This window comes from Eschrichtius robustus, chromosome 8, assembly GCF_028021215.1.
Source record: "Eschrichtius robustus isolate mEscRob2 chromosome 8, mEscRob2.pri, whole genome shotgun sequence".
Taxonomy (NCBI): Eukaryota; Metazoa; Chordata; class Mammalia; order Artiodactyla; family Eschrichtiidae; genus Eschrichtius; species Eschrichtius robustus.
The window spans coordinates 58,870,763-58,893,853 of record NC_090831.1 but is presented as its reverse complement, the minus strand read 5'-3'; the positions used below and the strand labels follow the sequence as shown (position 1 = coordinate 58,893,853).

Sequence of the window (23,091 nt, the reverse complement as noted above, 5' to 3'; positions counted from 1 at the left end):
GAGTAACTGGTGACTCTGATCTGGCCAATAAAGTCTTCTCTTGGGACTGTCAGTTGATGGTGATGGGAATAAAAGTAGCAGTGAGGCAGTAACAGAGTCAGTCAGGATGGCACAGCACCAGCACAGGCACTTACAAAAGCCTAATGCTAGGAGCGCCACAGGTTACCCACGTAGCTAGATCTGTATTATATATATTGTACATGACCTTCTGGTGGCCAGATATGTGTTGTACCCATAACTCCAGTCTACATCTCAATCTATCTGAAACCATGCAAGGCAGCCATTTCTGTTGTATTGTGAAGTCTGGCTATCTAATAAGGCTCTTCTTTCACTGATTTCACCACTACTTTATAATAAAATTCTTGTCACCTAAGGGATTATTCCAGAATTCCTCTGTGCCTTACATCCTTAAAAGAAAAAGTCTACCATACCTAATACTTTTCAAAAAACTAAATGCATTCTATGTACCTTTTAGTAGGTCTCTATCTTCTAAAACTAAAGAAATAAAAATAATGACCTTCAGATTCTTTCCTCAGTACTACAGATGTAAGTTTATACTCTGTTTTCTCTGTTAACAGAAAAACTCAATTAGATCTTCCAGAACTGACATTAGCTTCTTAACTCTTTTTTCTTTCTTGGCAAACATAATTTAGTGAGGGTCATTTTATGATAAAAAACAAATTTGAAAATTAAATATTGAAAGAAATAGGCAGACTTCAATAATGTCAGAAGGTCATTATTTAGTCCAAACTAAATCAAAATTAGCCTTATCTCAAAAACCTCAGATAGCTGATGACTATTTAACTTATCTTAAACCATTTACTTTAAATTTTCTACAGTATCCATTTATCAAGTATAATACAAGGTACTATTTTCATAAAGATGTTATAGTGATGGATGGCCCCCAAATGTAAAGAGACTCAAAAAACAATTCCCAAACCCTTGCAAAAGTAGAAGACAAAGAAATGTGACCTGCACTAAAGTCACTAAAGTTAAAACCTATAAATAACTTCTTGAAGGTACCCAAGACTATTTGTTACTGTTTTTCCCTATTTTTTCTTTTTCATTATTTTCATTTTATCTTGCACAGTAAATAGATTTACATTTACTTAGACCTCTAAAACCATTCTCTGGGTTCTAAGAACATAAATATAGTGAGAGAAAAGAAATGAAGGAGCAAAACTTCACCTCAGTTTGAATGAAATGAACAAAGCAAAATCATGTTCAATAAACAAATAAACCACTGGAACACAGATAAGCAAACCCGTTTGAAAAATCTACTGTATAAAATGTACTAAATAAGAGTTGATATCCTAAAAAAACAACAACAAAAAACTGATCTTTGGCTCATTTTCTTTTTCAAGTCACCATGATCTTACATAGGAGAGTAGAAGGGAAACAAATAAACAAATAAACAAAACTGGGATATGTAAAATGGTACAGCCACCGTGTAAAATGGTTTGACAGTTACTCAAAAATTTAAACATACAATTACCGTATGACCAAGAAATTTCACTCCTAGGTATATATCCAAAAAGACTAAAAACTCAAACAAATACATATACATACATGTTCACAGCAACACTATTCACGATAGCCAAAAGATGAAAATAGCCCAAATGTCCACTAATGAATGAATGGATAAACAAACTGTGGTCTCTACTTACAATAGAATATTTATTATACAATCATAAAAAGGAATGAGGCAGTACTGATATATGCTACAACATGGATAGCACATTATGCTAAGTGAAAGAAGCCAGGCACAAATGGTCAAATACTGTATGATTCCATTTATATGAAATACCCAGAAAAGATAAATGCATAGAGACAGAACGCAGAATGGTGGCTGCCAGCTGCTGGGAGGAGAGTAAAATGGGGAGCAAGTGTAATTCGGGGTGATGAAAATGTTCTGAAACTAGATAGAGGTGGCGGCTACACAACTTTGTGATTGTACTAAATGCCAATGAATTGTTCACTTTAAAATGGTAACTTTATGTTATGTCAATTTCAATTTCACACCAATTTTTTGAAAACTTAAAAAAAAAAACTGGGTCAGTTGTTAGAAGACACAATTTCTAGACCCAGGTTCTAGGCCAGCCACTTATAGCTGACCTCTCTGAGCCTCAATTTCTTCATCTGTAAACGGGTTGGGAACAGATGATATCCAAGCTTCCTCTCATTAACTGGTGCTCTATATCTGCAGCTCTGAATTTTTAAAGAATTGTATCATATAGGAATATATCTGAAAAACAAAGCATGAAGTACTGGTTAATTTCTCAGCAAGTTTTACAGGAAAGTCATTAGAAAGTTTAACAAAATTGCTTCTCCTAATGACTTTAAATAAAGTGGACATAAACATTAAAAGGCACGTCAATGAAGGCAATTCTGCAAGAAGTAAAACTAATGTGTCCTAAGATTGTAATTCTCTAGTAGTCAAGCTATATCCAAGGATACAAATTAGAGAATCTAACCACAATTATAAATTAACAAATAAATAGATGAAATTTGAGAATCTAAAAGAAAAACTGGATTAAATAACTCTCAGGCATTTTCCCCTAATATCAATTCTTTCAGGCTTTGAGAGATGCTGAGAATCATGTAATCTGTGGTCACTGAATGTGGGTAGTCTATATTCCGATTTAGAGTTAATCTATATACACCTAAAATAAGGTAAACCATAAAAACTAAAGAGCCTAACTAGTGTTCTCATGACGCTACTTGTACAAGTTAGCAGACTAAAGCCACATAAGCAAGCCAAAATTTTCCTCAGGAAGCAGCTTTGGATATACTCTAACATAATAAATGTTGAGCTGAGTTATCAGAATTTACCACCATACAGTATAGCAGAAATAATTTTGGCCTAGAAAATTTAAGCCAAATGATGTCAGCTGCCACAGCCAAAGAGAAATCTTATTAACATTCTTATGAATAGTCTAAATCTGTATTGGCAAAACTAAACTATGAAATGTCCCCACAAATGACTGAGACAACTGACTAGCTGTGCAGAGTTTTTTAATAAATATCAACTGACTTTTAGAAAAATGAGTACCATTCATATCCACCTAAACATAGGTAAATCAATGAATGCAATCCAAAAAGAGAAAAGGAAAACAATCACCATTTAGCATAATTGCTCCTCAGTTTTCATCTTGCTAATAAGCACATCTGAAAACTATGAATACAAAAGATACATATATAAAAAAATACATGTCACAACCCAGCTGTTAAAAGCATCCTTTTGATGTAACCTAAATCCCTATGACCCATCATAGGTATCATATGCTTGGTGTCACAACCTCAAAAAGTTACTTTTACTTTCATAATTCAAACACATGTGAAATAAAGTCACTGTATACAAAATCATCTAATTTTAAAAAGTACAAAAGCTTTAATCATGGACATATATTTTGCTCAGTAAGGGCATATGGGTTTTAATTACTAGTTGACATGATATACTGTAATTATGCAAAAGTATATTTTCCACTAAACATACAATTTTCTTATTTCTACATGTCAAATTAATCAAATGAGTTGCAATAAACCAATGTATTCTGACAACAAATTTGAATCAGTGTAACAATTATAAATTTCTAGTCTCATATATAGTTTATACTTTAATCTAGGCTGAACGGTTTCCTTGTGAAACTGACTTCAATTCTCTATGCATAAAATTCTAATGTATAAATAAGGGAAGTTTGCGTAGATAATATACAAGGTCCCTTTTCACTGTTTCTAAGTCTATACCATTTCTTCAATGTTGAAAACAATCTGGAACTGGGCAATTGAAATTGTTCCTGAAAAGCATCAAGTGTAAAAAGTAAAGAAATAGCAAAGGCTTTGCCATTGTTAGGTACAGCAAAGTGTCAAACTCACACAAGCAAGCACGCTGGAGTGAGCAGAAGAGCTATGCTCTGCAGACCTAGCCAACCCTTGACACTCCAGAGCCTCCTCCTGCCAGTGTCAGGACAAAAAAGACCAGGCCCCTAACCGCTCACCCAGGAGCCTGTGGAACAGCAGCATGAAACTCTGGGCCTCCCCATGGATCTTATGCAACCAATCCAAACCCCTTAACAAACAGAAGAATACAAAAGCTAGAACTTCCTATTAAGTTCAACCCCAGGTCTTAAACCGACTCCTGAGAGCCACTCACCCAACTCCCAACTTTCATCCACCATGGGACTGCGGAATGTATTTTCCAGACTAATTGTGAACCCACTATGCCCTGTTATCTTTGGTCACTACCAAAAGAAAAATTTATTACCGTTATCAGTCCTCTCCTGTACTCTAACCACTGTACTGTTCTTGTTTTTTTTTTTCCTCCTTTACCCAACCTCCCACTGCTTACCTTCCTCCCAAAACCTCCCTCTAGGTTTACTCTGCTCCAGGGTAAAAATAAACGGACCTATATCATCAACAATTCCACTGTTTGCTTTAAGTAAAAGCTGCTTCTCCTGCCTCACTCTCAAAGGTTGCTTATTCTTTCATTTATCATGTACTCCAACTTCATGATGCAGGGTCATGTTCCTAACCGTAACTCCCAGCCAGTATCCTGTAAAAAAAACAGAAAACAAAAAAAAACAAAACCCTGCCACTGTGCAATTGCTGCACATTAGAATTCCCAGGGGCATTTTAAAGCCCCACTGCCCAGGTTACACCCCATACAAATTAAATCTGAATAGCTGAGGATGGGAGCTAGCCATTAGAATTTCCAACGTGCAGCAAAGTTAGGGTAAGAGCATTAGTAGTTTGTAAAGTTGCGCGGGTGATTCCAATATGCAGTCACAGGTGCAAACCACTGATCCCCAAGGCATTCCTAATCATTCACTCAAAACTCCTGACATGCTTCTGTCCTAAGTACTACATAACCTTGAATTATTTCAACATGCATCCACCCAACATTTTTTTTCTTTCTTTTTTTTTTGGCCACGCCGTGCAGCTTGTGGGATCTCAGTTCCCCAACAAGGGATTGAACCCGGGCCACAGCAGTGAAAGCGCCCAATCCTAACCACTAGACCACCAGGGAACTCCCAACACTCTACTTTTAATATCATAAGCATTTCACCTCCACCGACATTCACTGCAAGTCCATTTTAGCCACTTTAAGACCACACTCCAGACTTCATCACCCTGTCTTCTCTGAATGGGAAATGTGAAAATTAACTATCTTCCTCTCTGATCACAATCTTCCAGTTCTAAATTAGTTAAACCTACTGCATCTATTTTTCATTATCATTCAGAATTGCAGACAATTCTTCTACTTCCTCCTCACTTAGCCCACTTCTGCATTCATTTCCCTATCTAGATTGGACTCCACAGTTCACCATTTCAACCACTCTCTTGCCAATATCTTCATTTATCACATTACGTTGGAATCGTCTATTTATTTTCCTGTATATACCATATACCTAAGTCTCATGAGATCATAAAATGTCTAGGTTTTATTCATTGATGTATTCCTGTTGACAAGTATAACATCTGGCACATCCAGTATACTCTGAATAAGTATATATCGAATACACAGATCTTCTCAGTAGTCATCTAAGTCAATGTGATATACACATCAATACTTTTTCCTAGTGATAATCTTCACCAGATTACCTTCCTTTCTTATCATTAGTTGGCATCTTAATACTTCAATTTCACTTGCCCTTTGTTTCTGTGTCAAATCAATTCAGTGAGCACCTATCTATACAGCAGAGGGAAGGGGAGAAGACACAAGTATAAAGTGTAACAATAAACACTACTGGAAAAATTAGATAAACACTTGAGAAACTTATAAAAGTGGGAAAAGATAATTTACAGCACCACTTTTAAGAGTAATTTTTTTAATTTAATGAAAAGTTTCTCTCATGTGTATTAAATATAGAGAAAGGTATAGAAGTATGTACCCAGACTGCTTTTAAAACAGAAAAAGCAAATAATACTTTGACTTCTTACTAAATACACTTCTGCACTGGTTTACTTTTCAAGCAGCATGAACTTTTTTTAAAATATATATTGCAAATAATACTTTATTCTTTTTAGATTACACATACCACTTTTCCTACAAAAGACACACCATATCCTTAACTCATTTTATTTACATTCAATTAACAGTCATTTAAAATATTTAAGTGAATACACTATTATGGATGTTTATTTCTATCAAGCAACGATCATAAAGGCTGTCATAAAATTTGTACTCCACCAAGTGAAAAACATGAAACTAACATCCTGTTTAAGAAAGCAAGACACAACAATTGGTCAAATTACGGTAATAACGAGAGAATAGCTTAAAACACATAACCTTTAAAATAAATTGGAAAATCTTAAAAAACAGATATGTATTTGTATATTGTCAAAGTTTAATTAGGTAGTAAATAAAATTTTTAAAACGTTAATAAGTATAAAAGAAGGTGGAGATGATGAGAGCAGACACACTGCTGCAAGTGACTGTGAAGAGGCAGCGGGACCATAATCAGAGATGATCCTCAAGAATATCAAGACTGAGCTGTGATTCCTGGACATGCAGTGTTGCTGAAAGAATAAGCCGGCCTAGTTAGGAATCTGCAAAGTCAAGACCCAGAGACTAAGAATGTGCCGGGAGAAAAAATAATGGATAAGCACACCAATAATCATGAAATAATAGAGCCAGGAATTCAGGAGAAGGTAAACAGGTTATTACAGACAGAGAGGGCAGGACTAGAAATAAATAGTCTCTGCTTTTGGAGGATTCCTCCTCCTCTAGGGGGTACGGTTAACCATGAAAACACTCAAAGCATGGCAACTGAGGATTGGGACACGGCAAAATTTTAGGTTACTGTAGCTAGCTACTCCACTACAGAGCAGAGTGGTTTTTAATTATCTAGCACTGCTACAATGTAAACCAAATGCCTCATCACCCTCAAATTCTCAGTAAAGTCTTCTATCAACACACACACATCTAAATATGGTAATAAAATTTAAGAAAAAAATTATTTTTTCAAAATTCAAGTTGGGGAAAACTATAATGGCCTAATTTCAACTCTCTTTTTATGTATTTAGTTTGTCTTGTTTATGTGATCCTTGATACCATTTCCTGAAGCTAATTACAGAAAATATATTACAAAATTTAAATATCTTTTGACACAAAAAGCACAATCAACAAAAGAAAAATAAATTGGACTATGTCAAAATTTTTAAATGCTGTGCTGCAAATGATACCCTCAAGAAAATGAAAAGCCAACCCATAGAATGAGAGAAAATATTTGTAAATCATATACCTAATAATGAACTTCTACCTGGAATATACAAAGAACTGTTAAAACTAAGAGGGACTTCCCTGGTGGCGCAGTGGTTGGGAGTCCGCAGGGAACACAGGTTCGATCCCTGGTATGGGAGGATCCCACATGCTGCAGAGCAGCTAAGCCTGTGCACCACAACTACTGAGCCTGTGCACCACAACTACTGAGCCCGCGCACCACAACTACTGAGCCCGAGTGCTGCAACTACGGAAGCCCACGCACCTAGAGCCCATGCTCCACAACAAAAGAAGCCACCACGATGAGAAACCCGCGAACCACAATGAAGAGTAGCCCCCGCTTGCTGCAAATAGAGAAAGCCTGTGCGCAGCAACGAAGACCCAACGCAGCCAAAAGAATATATATAAAAATAAATTAAATAAATAAATAAATAAATAAAAACTGACTAAGAAATAAACAAATAATCTAATTTTAAAATGAGCACAAGATTTGAGTACACATTTCTCCAAAGAAGATAATATAAGTGGTCATAAAAAGCATATGAAAAAATGTTCAACATTATTAGACATAAGGGAAATGCAAATCAAATACACTACAAGATACCACTTCTCACCCACCAGATGGCTATAATCAAAAAGACAGATTATAACAAATATTCTTGAGAATGCAGAGAAATTAGAAGCCTCCTATATTGCTGGTGGGAAGAAAAATGGTGCAGTACTTCTGAAAACAATTTACAGTTCCTCAAAAGGTTAAACATAGAGTTACCATATGATTCAGCAGTTCCATTCTTAGTATATACCCTAGAGAAATGAAAACATGTCCATACAAAAACGTGTACACAGGTGTTCATAGCAGCATTACTGATAATAGCCCAAAAGTGAAAATAACCCAATATCCATCAATAAATGAAATAATACACAAAATGTGGTGCTTCTATACAATGGATTACTAGGCAATAAAAAGAAATTTGAAACACTGATGCATGCTACAGTATGGATGAAACTTGAAAACATGTTAAGTGCAAAAAGCCGGTCACAAAGACCACACACTGTATGATTCCATTTATATAAAGCGTCTGTAACAGGCAAATCCATAGAGACAGACTTGTGATAGCCTGGGGCTCAAGGCAGGGAAGATTTGGGAGTGACAGCTAAAGGGTAAGGGTTTTTCTGTTTGAAGGTAATGAGTTCTACAACTTACTGTGGCAACAGATGCACAACTCTGTGAACATACTAAGAGCCACTGAACTGTATTCATGTATGGTATATAAATTACATGTCAATAAAGCTGTTTTTTAAACTACTACTTACTAAACAACAAAGAGAAGTACAATAAATAAGCAAAAGAGGCTGAAGTCCTGACACACAGATCAATGGAACAAAACAGATTCGAGATAAAAACAATTCTAGAAATAAGTATCTAAAAAAACAAAGTGCAGAAAAGGCACTATCTTTACTGCAGTGGTTCTCAGCCAAGGGCAATTATTCCCCCAGGAAACATTTAGCAATGTATGGAGACATTTTTGGTTATCAAAATGGGCGGTGGGTGTCACAGAGGCTAAGGATCTTGCTGTGTGCATCCTACACAGTATCCTAACGCACAAGATAATCATCCACAACAGTGAAGAGCAGAAAGAGGATGAGAAAGAGGAGGAGGGACTTCCCTGGTGGCGCACTGGTTAAGAATCCGCCTGCCAATGCAGGGGACACGGGTTCGAGCCCTGGTCCAGGAAGATCCCATATGCTGCAGAGCAACTAAGCCCTGAGCCACAACTACTGAGCCTGCGCTCTAGAGCCCGCGAGCCACAACTACTGAAGCCCACACGCCAAGAGCCCGTGCTGCACAACAACAGAAGCCACCGCAATAAGAAGCCCGCACACCGCAACAAAGAGTAGCCCCTGTAACTAGAGAAAGCCCGTGCACAGCAACAAAGACCCAAAGCAGCCAAAAATAAAATTAATTAATTAATTTTTTTAAAAAAAGAGCAGGAGGAAGAGGAGGAAGAAAGATGGCGAGATTATCGATTCTGGATTAAAAAGACACAACAATGATATTGCTGGATTAGATCCTAGTTCAAACTGGGGAAATCTGAATATACTATTAGATGATAATAGGGTATTACTGGTAATTTTATTAGGTGTAACAATACTGCTATAGTTATATCAAAAACATTCTTAGGAGATTCATGAGGGTATTTTGAGAAGTGACTTATAATATCTGCAGTTTACTTTAAAATGGTTCAGCTACAATATCAACATAAATGGCACATAGAGAGTCAGAGATAAAACAAATACAACAAAATTTGAACAAATCTGGGTAATTGGTACATGGGTGCTAATGGCAATATTTTTCAAAGTTTCTGTATGAAAATTTGCATTATAAAAAATTGATAAAAATTATGAGTATTTTTCCCCTATGAAATACCTCACAACAGTACTAAAAATGTGTAGAAAACAACTAAAACTATGTAGAATTTCTGACTAAAAAATGATAAATCATTGTATAATCTACGGACAGGAGAGCTCTTAAATGGCAAAATCTGTAGGAAAGGACTGACATTTCTGACAACATAAAATTAATTTCTATTAATATTAAAAAAATCCATAAAGTTAAATATATATACACTTGCAAAAATATATGCATCATATACAACAAAACATTAAAATCCATGAGTAAAGGGATGTTATAAATCATTAAGAAATAGACCAATACTCCAAGAAGAAAAAATAGGATAGGAACAGACAATTCAAAACTGAAAATACAAATGGCCAATAAGCATATTAAAAATTATCAACCTCACTGGCAATCAAAGAAATTCAAACTTTTAAAGCAAGAATTTTTCACCTATTGATAGGCAAGGATGAAAAATTATTAAGTCAAATTTGTTCATGATAAAAAAAAGGCTAAGCATAAGATTAAAAAGTATAAAGTATGCTGCTGACATTTGTTTTAAATACAATTAATTTTTTTCTTAACGTCCTACTACCAGTACTTTATTATTTTTTTAATACATCTTTATTGGAGTATAACTGCTTCACAATGCTGTTAGTTTCTATTGTACAACAAAGTGAATCAGCCATCTGCATACATATATCCCCATATCCCCTCCCTCTTGAGCCTCCCTCCCACCTTCCCTATCCCACCCCTCTAGGTGGTCACAAAGCACCAAGTTGATCTCCCTGTGCTATGCAGCTGCTTCCCACTATCTATTTTACATTTGGTAGTGTATATATGTCCATGCCACTCTCTCACTTCGTCCCAGTTTACCCTTCCCCCTCCCCGTGTCCTCAAGTCCATTCTCTATGTCTACGTCTTTATTCCCGCCCTGCCACTAGGTTCACTGTAGCACTATTTACATAGCCAGGACATGGAAGCAACGTAAATGTCCATCAACAGATAAATGGATAAAGAAGATGTGGCACATATATACAACGGAATATTATTCAGCCATAAAAAGAAATGAAACTGAGTTATTTGTAGTGAGTTGGATGGACTCAGAGTCTATCATACAGAGTGAAGTAAGTCAGAAAGAGAAAAACAAATATTGTATGCTAATGCATATACTCTGAATACAATTTTTAATATAGTATTCATCTATTTCTATTTTATTAAATATATTTAATAAGGAATAAAGCGGAATTTAAATGCTGCCTTCTGGGCATTTCCTATAATACTTAGGATTTTTTCCTCCACTGACTAATAATGAGTTATAATAATATATTTCTAAATAATGAGCCATCTTTGCATATCTGCAATGAATCTCAATTGTAGCAGTCTTCCTTTAATGTATAATGTGATATTAGTCTATTTTACTTATAATTTTTACTTGAATATTCATAGATAAAATTGTTCTGTAAATTTATACTAAGATAGGAGGTTGCAAATGTATTTGTATACATGATCCCACTTTTTTAACAAGTGTACAGGGGGCTTCCCTGGTGGCACAGTGGTTGAGAATCTGCCTGCCAATGCAGGGGACACGGGTTCGAGCCCTGGTCTGGGAAGATCCCACATGCCGCGGAGCAACTAAGCCCGTGCGCCACAACTACTGAGCCTGCGCGTCTGGGGCTTGTGGTCCGCAACAACAGAGGCCGCAACAGTGAGAGGCCCACGCACCGCGATGAAGAGTGGCCTCCGCTCGCGGCAACTAGAGAAAGCCCTCGCACAGAAACGAAGACCCAACACAGCCAAAAATAAATAAATAAATAAATTTTAAAAAAAATAAAATTTAAGCATGGGGCTTCCCTGGTGGCACAGTGATTAAGAGTCCGCCTGCCACTGCAGGGAACATGGGTTCAAGCCCTGGTCTGGGAAGATCCCACATGCCATGGAGCAACTAAGCCCATGCACCACAACTACTGAGCCTGCGAGCCACAACTACTGAGCCCAAGTGCCACAGCTACTTAAGCCCACGCTCCTAGAGCCCATGTTCCGCAACAAGAGAAGCCACCGCAATGAGAAACCCGCGCACCGCAACGAAGAGCAGCCCCCGCTCGCCACAACTAGAGAAAGCCCACGCGCAGCAACGAAAACCCAACGTAGCCAAAAATAAATAAATTTTTAAAATAAAAAAAATAAAATTCAAGCATATCCTGAACCATTATTTTACACTGACTCTCAAGTAGACTTTTTAAAAAAAAAGGATGTGGAGGGGATGGGCAAAATTCTGCACACATATCTAAGGAATCAAATAAAAGTGATTTATTAAGAAATTCAATTTATTTAAAAATTCAATTTATCAGAAAAACCTGAAGTAACTAAACTGACACTAATATCTTCGTCCTTGGTACCCCTTAAGAATCTGGTGTAGATTTTGTAGGTATTAGTATTCAGATAACTTTCAAGGTATATTCTAGAGTTGGTACAGGTTCAGACAAATTTCCTTCACGTTCCTGAAGGCTGTACAGTAACGCCACATCAAAACAATGACCCTGAAAGTACTACAAGATGCTCTTAATTCACAATAAAAAATAAAGCTCAACATTGTTCTCTGTTAACTCAGAGATTATGAGGCTTTTTAATGAAGATAAATTAAGACAAGAGGTATATAATCACAAAATGAAATTATACTGAACTGTATTATCTAAAAATATATATAAACTGTTGTATACATTCGCCTTTTAAATTTTTAAGCAATGGAAAGTATTTTTAAACCCATTAAGTGGAGTATAACTTAAAAAATAAAAGTTACATTATTGTGGCCTGTTTAATTTGCTGGAGGGGGGGAAGAAAAGGGTGAAGGTTAGGGGAAAAAATTGAGAAAGCAAGCATGCCTACAGACATAGAGGAGAATAATAAAAGAGGTGAGGGAAAAAATCAACACATTCACAAAGCAACAGCGACAAGGAGGAAAAAATAAGTATAGTAAGGAAAACAGAGACAGACACAGATTCACCCACAAAGGTGGCATAACTTCAGCTAAGTAAAATGTTATTACCACATGAACACTCCACGCTTTGAATATAACAATTTATTGTACTATTACATGAATGCAGATAAGCAGCTGCTGAATAAAGGAACTGAATTTACATTCTTAATACCCATATTTAGATGTATAAGTACAAATCTTATTTGTAATAACTTAGCCTAAGTCTTTTTCTTAACCTACACAGTATACTAATACCAATCAAGCTAACTACATAATTTTTTTAAACAAAGGATTTTAACATTCCTCATCTTTCTATTCCCTATAAAAGGAACAAAAGCTTAAATAAGGAGAAAAGCTTAAATAAATTCTGAGCTACTTTACCTAAAACTTTATCAAATTGACAAGAACCTTAGTACTTCCCGTAGCAGAAAACTACACAACACTGGCATTTTTTAAAGCATAATACGAGATTATACTACAACTTTTCCCTTTCACTTCATCTATGGTAAAAGCTTTAGTGGGCAGAAGAAATTATTGGTCGGTCAAAAGTTCTAGTTATGACCACAGTATACAAGTGTCACCTCTCTTGATTTCCCCCTGATATTTAGTCTAGATCTAGCTCTTAGTGCAACACATAAATTAGAAAGTTACTAAAAACTGAGAAAGGGAAGAATTAGATCATCTGCATCTAAGGGGATTATTTTGTTTAATTTGACAATTTTAAACTTCCTCAATAAAACAAAGACAGAATACAAAAAACAACTTCAAACACATTCTAAGTTATAAAAAATAAACCACTTGTTATTTACTTCTGAGGAAATAACAATTAAAATCTAGTTATTTCTTGAGTTTTATTGTGGGAAATACTGTGTGCAGTACTTAACATGTTATTTCACTTAATACTTAGAACAACCCTATGGGGTATCATTAATTTAAAAGTTACACAAATGAGAAAACTGAGGCTCAAAAAGGTTAATAACTTTCTAAGGTCAAAATATTCTGAAGTGACAAAACAGATTCAAATCCAAATAATCTGACATCAACTGCCACTCTTAACCAAAAGCATACACTCTTCTTCAGAAACTAAGAATGTCCAATTTGTGATTAGAAGACATATATGTGGCGGGGGGGGGGGGGGAGAGAGAAGAGAGAGATAGAGATGATTAACACTCTTGAGTCCCAGTACAAAGACAATCTCATTAACTTCTGTAGTTCTATAAATTTTGCACTAGTGCCTATTGTTTGATTGAATATTCTGAGCTATCAGACATTAACTGGAAGAGCTTTCTCATTCAAAAAATATATTATTATAAATTACAGAATATTCTTAAGCCTAATTGATTTTTCTAAAATTTTTATATAATCAACACACCCACTATTTGTAAAGTCCATTATTTCAGTTTCTTTTTCTGTACCTTTGTTGTGTTCCACCTTTCAAGTTGTCGCCAACCTCCCTCTAGACCTCTTCCTCTTATTCTGCTAACTCTTACCAGGATTAGACTATTGCAACGGTTTGAGTGTTGAACACTTAGGTAGTACTCAAGAAAAGCATCTGATGTTAGTAATTAACACTGGATGTTAAAGTAGCTTAGTTATATTGACAGTTGTGATCTGATTAAACACCCTGAGGAAAGTTCTGAGGAAGAAAAAAATGCCACCTCAAATAATCTCAGGAAGAGAAATCAAGAACAAATTCTAAAGTACAATATTATGACTTGGAGAAACATTAGATAACACATAATATCATAGTATCTTAAAATCAGACCATTATTTCCCAAAATCTATGTAATAACTGAGGTGAAATTTTATTTCAGACTTAACTCTTCCATTAAAACTGTACAACTTCAGTTTTATAACTTCCAAGCCTCAAATGATCGTGAATCCAAGAGCCATTCTCCATACATGTCCTGTTGTCACACAACTCTGGCCTGAAAATAAAAGATGTCACAATACAAAGAATCACAGACTCGCTCACCTGCCAAACCACAACCAGGCTAAAGATAGCTCCAGGGTTCCAAGAGCAAAACCAATTCAGGTTTAAATGGAGTAACATTCAAGGACTCTCCAATAATGCAGGGCTAAGGTCAAAAGCAAAACAGGATTCACCTTAGGAATTTCACAGCTGCATCAGAATTAAAAGGTCCCTCAGGAAATTGGAGAAAACAGTGCAGTAATCTAACAATGGTGAATTATTCCAGTTGATTGTATATGAGCCTCTGGCATTAACTGAAAGATCATTAAACCAGTTGCAGAATTAATTTATTGAACTTTTCTGGTACATATTATTTCTGAATATACAATGGAATTATAGATGGGTGAAATGATCTAACAATGCTCTAAGAGTGACATTAAGAGGTATTTTAGGTAAGAGATCGTGGCAGCAGCTGCCCTCCTAGAAAAGGTACCCCCCAAATTTCCAACTTTTTGAAAGTCATGACTAAATTTTTACTCTTACTTGCAAACTTCGAGACAACATTAAAGGTCATACAAACACGAAACACTCAACAAAGCACCACAAAAATCTGCATTACTGTGCTATTATAAACAAAGCTTTAGGTTTATCTAGTTCAGGAATACAAATGAAATCATAAAAAGTAAGTAGTAAGAAACACAAAATAAAATCCAAGTTGTTCTTGCATTTATGATTTGTTACATGAAAATAACATCAATCTAATCAGATTCTTCTCTGTAGGAAAAATGAAAACAAAATTACATTCTAACTAAATGCTTGATGTTCACCTTTTTTTTTTGTCTAACTTTTGTATGCGTGTTTTGTGATCCCAAACATAACATTCAACCGCAGTGTACTATTTTAAAAAGCCTAATGGACAGAGATAATAACCAATCCTTGAAAGGTAATTAATGTGATAGTTTAAATTTATCAAAGACGATTTTTGTCTTAGTAATTTTTCAATTTTACTTTCATTTTGCTGGAGGGAATATTCAACATTCTTTTATTTGACAGGTATTTAGTGAGGACTAAGCGTTAAGCTCTGTTCCAGGCACTGGGAATACAATGGTTAAGGCGCACATTCAGGAGTTTACATGACTATGTGATATACGGGGGTAGGGACCAAGTATTACTTTTACCAAGGTAATGGAATTCAGCTACGTCTTTCAGTAAAATCTGGTAGACCTCTTAAGGAGATATAAAGAGTCTTTTCATAAAAACAAAACAAAAGACAAATTCACTTTTTTTTTTTTTTTTGCTCCTCTGCTCTCTCTTTTTTTTTTTTTTTTCCACTTCTCACTGTGAATTAGCTTGGAGCAAATAGAGACAGTAGAAATGGGCTGACTCTTCAGTTGTAAGAGGAAGCTCATTATAGAGCTGCCATCTCATCCAAACTGGTAGTTTTACCTGGAGTTATAAAGCAAATGCAAGTAATTACCTTTTAATTACATTCTCCAACCTTTTATTCCTCTTAATTTTTCACCTTTTAATTACATAATTTGTTTTATTCTGACAAAAGACCTCAAAGCTTCAGCTGAGTGATGGCCAAACTGGCACCAGTTAGCTCTGATAGTGAATTTTCTGAGGGCAGGTTTCAGGTCAGACACAACTGCAGCACCAGAACTTAGCATGTGCCTACCACAGAGTAGGGGTATTTATGTTTGGTGAACAAAGTGATCCACAAAACTTAATCTCCAGTAGTACAAGTTACAACCAAAGCCTTATAAAAATTGTATTAAACAATTAGAGTTAAGAACTTATTAATTTATTTCTTAAGAATCTACCAGGATTTTAACAATTTACCAGGGTTGATTAAAAATAAAGTATTTCTTTTCCCACAAATATTTCACACTATGTATACACAAATGACTACTAACCCTCAAATAAGTAACCTTTTTCAAAATATTTTTTGGAACTGCCCTTTCAGATATTCTCTGGAATCAATTTACCAACCACACAAGAAACTATCCTTATTATTACTCGGCAAGACATGCTCTCAGTCTATTTTTTTTCCTTTCCCTTCTTTCAGTCTAGTCCCTGCCTCCCTGTAACTGCACCAATGGCCAGGGGACACCCTCTTTCTCCTGGGATCCACTGAGAAGCTAGTGAGCCATAAAGCTAGATGGAGCCTAGAACCTGAATTCATATTAGTGCAAGACATATAGAGAACAAAACTGATGTATTAACCACTAATATTTGTATAATGACTGACAGTTTACAAAGAATTTTACTCTCTATCATTTTATTTGATCTTCATAACAATGTGAGAGTAGCTAGGAAGGTGCTATTATTATCCCAACTTCACAAAGAAGGAAACTGAGGCTCAGAAAGTTCAAACAACTTCCCCAATGTCACATCATAAATAAGTGGTGAAGTTAAGACTCACCCTTAGAATGCCTAACATATAGGTCATATTTGTGTAGCCTCACTATTGTGGTAGTTGATAGACAAAGTATGCAGCACCATGACTTCAACCTATTACTCAAGTTTTAACCATTTTTTATCATGATAAAACAGAGCTGTCCACTTGCTTCAATTCAAAGTTCCCTCTCCTCACAAATATATAAGGCATTGTAATATGAAAATTAAACTTGACTCAGAAATAGAAAGTCAATGTTAGAGTTCCATCAATTGAGGGAGCACTTGATGGTCTGTGAAACTGCAAAATTTCAAAACACAATTTGAAAAACCATACCCTGAGAACCTCACTCAGGAATGCCATAAAGTCACTTAGCTTTGCCACCAAATGGCTAATTAGTGAGTAGCCAGCATTGGAAACTCTTAACCATGATAGAACCTGTTTTCTTCCTCTTCCAGAAGCTCATGCTCCCTCCTTTTCCATTATTACTCAGCTAACAGAGCTTACTTGATTCACCTAAAACGATCTACTTCAAACATTCTCTCATACCCTTTTTTTCTCTCTTTACTCTAGACAATACTCTTTATTCCACAGTTAAACTAGAAATGACACTAAACATAAGCATGAGCACATCTAACAACGTGATTAAATTAAGAGATAAAGCACCCTTTATAATCTGCAAATGTCTATACATGTGCTGGTAGTTACTACACACAGAAATGTAAACCCATACACTTTGCAGTGGCCTTATGATTCACAAACCAATGCCCTGTATCTTTAAAACTACAAACGTCTGTACTTTAATTCCACATTTCCTCAAATAAATAAAAGTAATTTTATAAACTTGTAGCAATTAAGGCAAAACTTTTAAACACAGTGGACTAGTTAAGAAACTTTTATCAATTTCTATGAAACACTGGTCAACAAACTTTGGAACAAACCATCTGAACACTAGTATCTCCCTGCCTAGGACTCCCAAGGATGGTTATGGAAATCTAAAACCTCTATTTTAATATTCTGAAATCCCAAATGGAAGACCTACATTTATCTAATATAAAGTTGTAGAGTTTAACTAAAAAATCACACATTTGCTTTTGTTTGCAATTCTATCAACCAGCTAGCTAGTTGAAAATCAGAAGTGATGAAAAACGGTATATGCGTGCTAGAATAAAAAAATATAATGAAAATAAATACTAAATAAATATAGTTTATTTATAAGCTCTCTGAAAATCTGGACTCAATGGGGGAAAAATAAAACAAAGGCCCTTTAGAATTCTTGAGACATGGTTGGCAATATTCAACTTGGTTTGTCAAAAGATGTTGTATGTAGAGTGGCAAGCCAGCCTCATTCTAGACAGTAATGTCCTTCTACTTCCCTTATAAAATCTCTTTCTCACCTCTTAACATCCTTTGACTTTTACTTTTTTTTTTTTTAAAGTATTTGTTTATTTATTTATTTATGGCTGTGTTGGGTCTTCGTTTCCGTGCGAGGGCTTTCTCCAGTTGCAGCGAGCGGGGGCCACTCTTCATCGCGGTGCGCGGGCCTCGTGGGATCTTCCCAGACCAGGGCTCGAACCCGTGTCCCCTGCATTGGCAGGCAGACTCTCAACCACTGCGCCACCAGGGAAGCCCTTAACTTCCTTTGAATAGCAATGGGCCTATGCTTCTTGTTCTGGTTAGTAGCCTTTATAATGTCATTAATTAATAATTAAAGAAATAGCTCATGTCATTTAAGGAGTAACCCACCCCAAGAGTATTTCTCTTAACTAATGTATTAATCAACAAAATCAAGTCATAATTTTTTCTTAAGCACTTACTATGGCCAAGAGTGTGTGCGTGTGTGTCTTTAAAAAGAGCTCTGAAAGTCCAAAGACTCTCCCTTAATGCGCAACTCATCACATCTCAGGATTTCCCAAAGCGAAATACAAGAAACTCTGTTAAGTATCTGTATTTGTCAGGGTTATCCAGAGAAACAGAACCAATAGGAAATTTTTTTAAGGAGATTTATTATGAGGGACTGGCTCACAAGATTATGGAAGCTGAGAAGTCCCACCATCTGCTGTCTGCAAGCTGGAGAGCCAGGAAAGCCAGTGGTGTAATTCAATCCAAAGGCCTGAGAATCAGGGGAGCTGATGGTATAAATCCCAGTCCGAGGGCAGGAGAAGATGAAATGAAATGTCCCAGCTCAAACAGTGATGCAGAAAAAAGGGGCAAATTCCTTCTTCCTATTGTTCTACTCAGGCCCTCAACAGACTGGATGGTGCCCACCCACACTGGGGAGAGCAATCTACTTTAACAAGTCCACCAATTCAAATCCTAATCTTATCCTCAACCAGCGGCACCATCACGGCGGTACCCAGAAATAATGTTTAATGTGGCACCCCAAGGCCAATCAAGTTGACACATAAAATTAACCATCACAGTCTCTATGCAATTTGACACAAATTCTAACACATTCTTTGACAGCAAATCACCTATCAAAAGCTATAAGAAGTCCTTTTTTAACTTCCTTTAGGCAAATCTTCCAAATTTATTTGAACCACAAAATTTTACTCCCTTAATTAATAATCTGGGACCTCTAAAAGTGCAGCAGTTTATGCCTTACCCATCTGTATCATATTTGTTAATCACAAAATCAAGAATTAGTGTTAATATATAAAAAAATCAATAAATCTGGATGGAAATAACTTAGCACAACTACAAACAATTTTTATGTAACATTTACTAATGCTCCACATTTACACACAACCCACACAACTACTAAGTTTAAATAAGTACGATTTTTATTCACTATTTTTGAAAGCACAAGTGTCAACAGGCTGGAAACTGGTTTTTATGCACAGACAACCTCTAGAGTATGCCACAGCAGTGGTGCAAATTCAGCATATTTTCCTACACCTTCTATACCTTTAGTTCTCTGTAATAATACATGCTCAGAAATAATAACCCCAGTAGCTTTTTAAAGTGTGTGTAATGAAAATTCACTAATAAATATTTCATTATATTTGAATGTTGTGAAAATTCAGATTAATTGAAACAAATTCTCAGGTAAACATCCTATACCTTAAGTCTGATATATGTAAATTCACTCCTATCTAAAAAAAAAGAGTGGGTGGGGCTTCCCTGGTGGCGCAGTGGTTAAGAATCCGCCTGCCAATGCAAGGGGACACGGGTTCGAGCCCTGGTCCGGGAAGATCCCACATGCCACGGAGCAACTAAGCCCGTGCGCCACAACTGCTGAGCCTGCGCTCTAGAGCCCGCGAGCCACAACTACTGAGCCCATGTGCCAGAACTACTGAGCCTGCACCCTAGAGCCCGTGCTCCGCAACAGAAGCCACCACAATGAGAAGCCTGCGCACCGCAACAAGGAGTAGCCCCCGCTCTCCACAACTAGAGAAAGCCTGGACGCAGCAACAAAGACCCAATGCAGCCAAAAATAAATAAATAAAAGAAAAATAAATTAAAATAAAAAAATAAATTAAATAAAATCTCTCAAGAGAGCTGAAAACTACTCATAGAGAGCAAAATGCTCAGAGTTCTATACTGAGAGTCAGGAGATGGGATTCTAGTTTTACCTTTGCTACTAATAATTGTTTGGCCTTGGACAAGTCTCTGGGCTTCAGTTTTCTCATCTATAAAATGACTACTCACAACCATAGATAAGATCCAAGTACCATTTAATGTGGGCCTTACTTTGGAGAGGTAATCCAGTGTAGTGGTTAACTATAAACTCAGCAGAGACTGCCCAGGTTGGAACCCTGGCTCTTCCACTTAAAAGCTACGCACAGCACACACACACACACACACAGCACTAAAGCACATCTAACTACTATCATTGACTTACTGTTTAAAATATTTCACTGAAAGATGAAAATTATTTTAAAATACAGAAGCTTCAGGGAGGTCCCTGGTGGCCTAGTGGTTAGGATTCCGCAGCTTTCACTGCCGTGGCCCAGGTTCAATCCCTGGTCGGGGAATTGACATCCCACAAGCCGCGTGGCACAGCCAAAAAATAAAATAAAAAATAAAATACAGAAGCTTAGAAAGTTCAGCCTTTCCAAATCAAGACTCTCATTTTACTAGCAGGCACTGAGTTCATGTGAAAGCATTACAACTCTTCAAAGGCTGCTAATCTAAGCCAAATTTAACCAAAAGATTATCTCGTAAAATAGTGTACATTAGCAACACCACTGAAAATTTATTATAAGGCTAATTATTCCCAACAAAATATCACACTAAAGGTAAAAATAGAACTTCTGCTACTTGTCTTTTTTTTTTTTAACCTAATACTGCTAATGACAACAGAACTTATGATATACCATAATCTCTGTGAATAAAATTAACCATGGGAATAAAATTAACTACAGGAATGAAAAAAAAAACTGTGGAATTCAGAAATATAAAGTGAACTACAAACGACTAGAAATAAGTAGTTCATGAGTTAAAAATCAACCAGTAAGTATTTACCAGGCCCATCCTACACCAGGCTGTGTGCAGATTATTAAGTACAAATACCAAAGTATGAAGTTCCTCAGAGTTAATAAGGCTGGAAAGGCAAGTCCTTTATTATCACATTTTCACACAACAAAAGCCACTCATCTACAAACATTTTTATTTCCTCGTTAGCCCAAGTAGGAATACTTCCCACTGCCCATTAAAATTGTTTGCTATCCTTAGTTCAGCCCACAAAGACGCCCAAACTAGTCCCTGACAGCTGACATTGGAATCTTCACAGGACTTAAAGTGAGTATAGCTTCTAAGATATTTCCTCAAATCCACAAGCTTCAGAATTTATCTTCAATGACCCCCACACTAGCATATACCACAACACATAACTGTGTTAACTTAGGTCAAGTACCTAGTTACATCAATTTCGTTCTTCCCCTTAAAGTACTGCTAGTAAAGGCAAACTCTACTTCTTCAAAAAGTCTGCTTTTTGCAATGGTCATCAAGCACTAGAAAAGGGAAATTGATTGGCTAGTCATAGTTGCCCTACTTCCATTTCAGGACCAAGGGAAAAAACTGTTCCACTGGGAGTACCAAGGAAGTCTGAAGCAAATCAAGAGGACAGATGCTAAACTCAACTTTCTGATTCCTACGATTTAAGCGAAAGGTGACAGGGTGTGGGAGAGGGAGGTGATGTAACTGGGCTATCTAAGTATCCCCCTGAGAAAAAGAGGTCCTCTTCACGAAACAGTCAAGGTAGGTGGTGGGAAACAAACCGGTCTGGCCGAGTGACAAACCCAGGATGCTGACCGAGCTTGGAGGTGGAGGGCCCTGGAGGCCAGGGGCCCGCGAAGAGAGAGACCTCGGGCAAACCGGGGGGGAACAGGAACCAGCAGCAACGCAGAGAGACCGACGCTGCCACAGACCAGCGTGTAAGGGGACGCCACGAAGGGAGCGGCCAGTTAGGAGGCAGCGACGGCAGGAGGGAGACCAGTGCCAGGGGCGACGGGCAAGTGGCAACTGCGAAAGAGGCACAGGCAGCCGGAGGTGGCGGGACTGTTGAGTCAGCACTGCTCCTCTTCAGGGGGAACTTGTAGGATCCCCGCTCTGCTCGGGCCCCGGGGCCCGCTACCAAGGGTCGGGCCCGCAGGCGGCGGAAATAATGTTATCCGACCGGCCGACGCCAGCCCCTTCCCCATTTCACAGGTAAACACTGGCCGCCGTCGCCGCTTACCTCTGTTAACATTATTACACCCCGGGGAAGTGAGCTCCTCCCTAGCCTCGCCGCATGGCAACAGCCGAAGCAGCAGCGAAAACCGCCTGAGCCGCCGCCAACGGCGGCAACAGCTCCTTCAGTCCTCTCCCGGGCGGCGGCTTTACTCGGCTTCGTTGGCTTCCCCCCGGCCCGGCTGCTCGCGACGGACGCGCCGCCATCTTGGAAGAGCGACGTCCGCGTCTCCCCGCGACGTGCGCTCCCATTGGCGGGCGCAGGGGCAGCCGGCGTCTCGTGACCGTCGCCATAGCGCCGGCGCGAGGGGAAGTGGAGGCGGGTGGCCGGAGGCCCAATCGGCGCCAGCTGCAAGGGTCCTGGGGCAGGGCGCAGAGGCCGACTTGGGACCGCTGGGAGGGCAAAGAGACCCCAGCGCGGGGCCAGCCCGGGAGTCGGTGCGCGCGTCCGCGCCGGCGGCTGACCCTCCGCCGCACGCCGGGGTGGGTCGGCCCTGGGGTGCAGCGAGACCGG

General features: G+C 37.7%; 1 protein-coding gene across 3 annotated transcripts in view; it reads right to left on the bottom strand.

Moving 5' to 3' along the window:
* SNX13 (sorting nexin 13) overlaps positions 1 to 22,846 on the bottom strand; it is a 143,728-nt gene extending 120,882 nt beyond the window's left edge. The window contains exon 1 of one of the 3 annotated variants that reach the window (XM_068550559.1): positions 22,585 to 22,846. In XM_068550559.1, the coding sequence (XP_068406660.1) occupies positions 22,585 to 22,596 (12 nt within the window). In that variant the 5' untranslated portion in view covers positions 22,597 to 22,846. The remainder of the gene's footprint in view (positions 1 to 22,584) is intronic. The other 2 variants (XM_068550557.1, XM_068550558.1) reach the window with 2 other exon arrangements.
* Between the last annotated feature and the right edge of the window lie 245 nt (positions 22,847 to 23,091).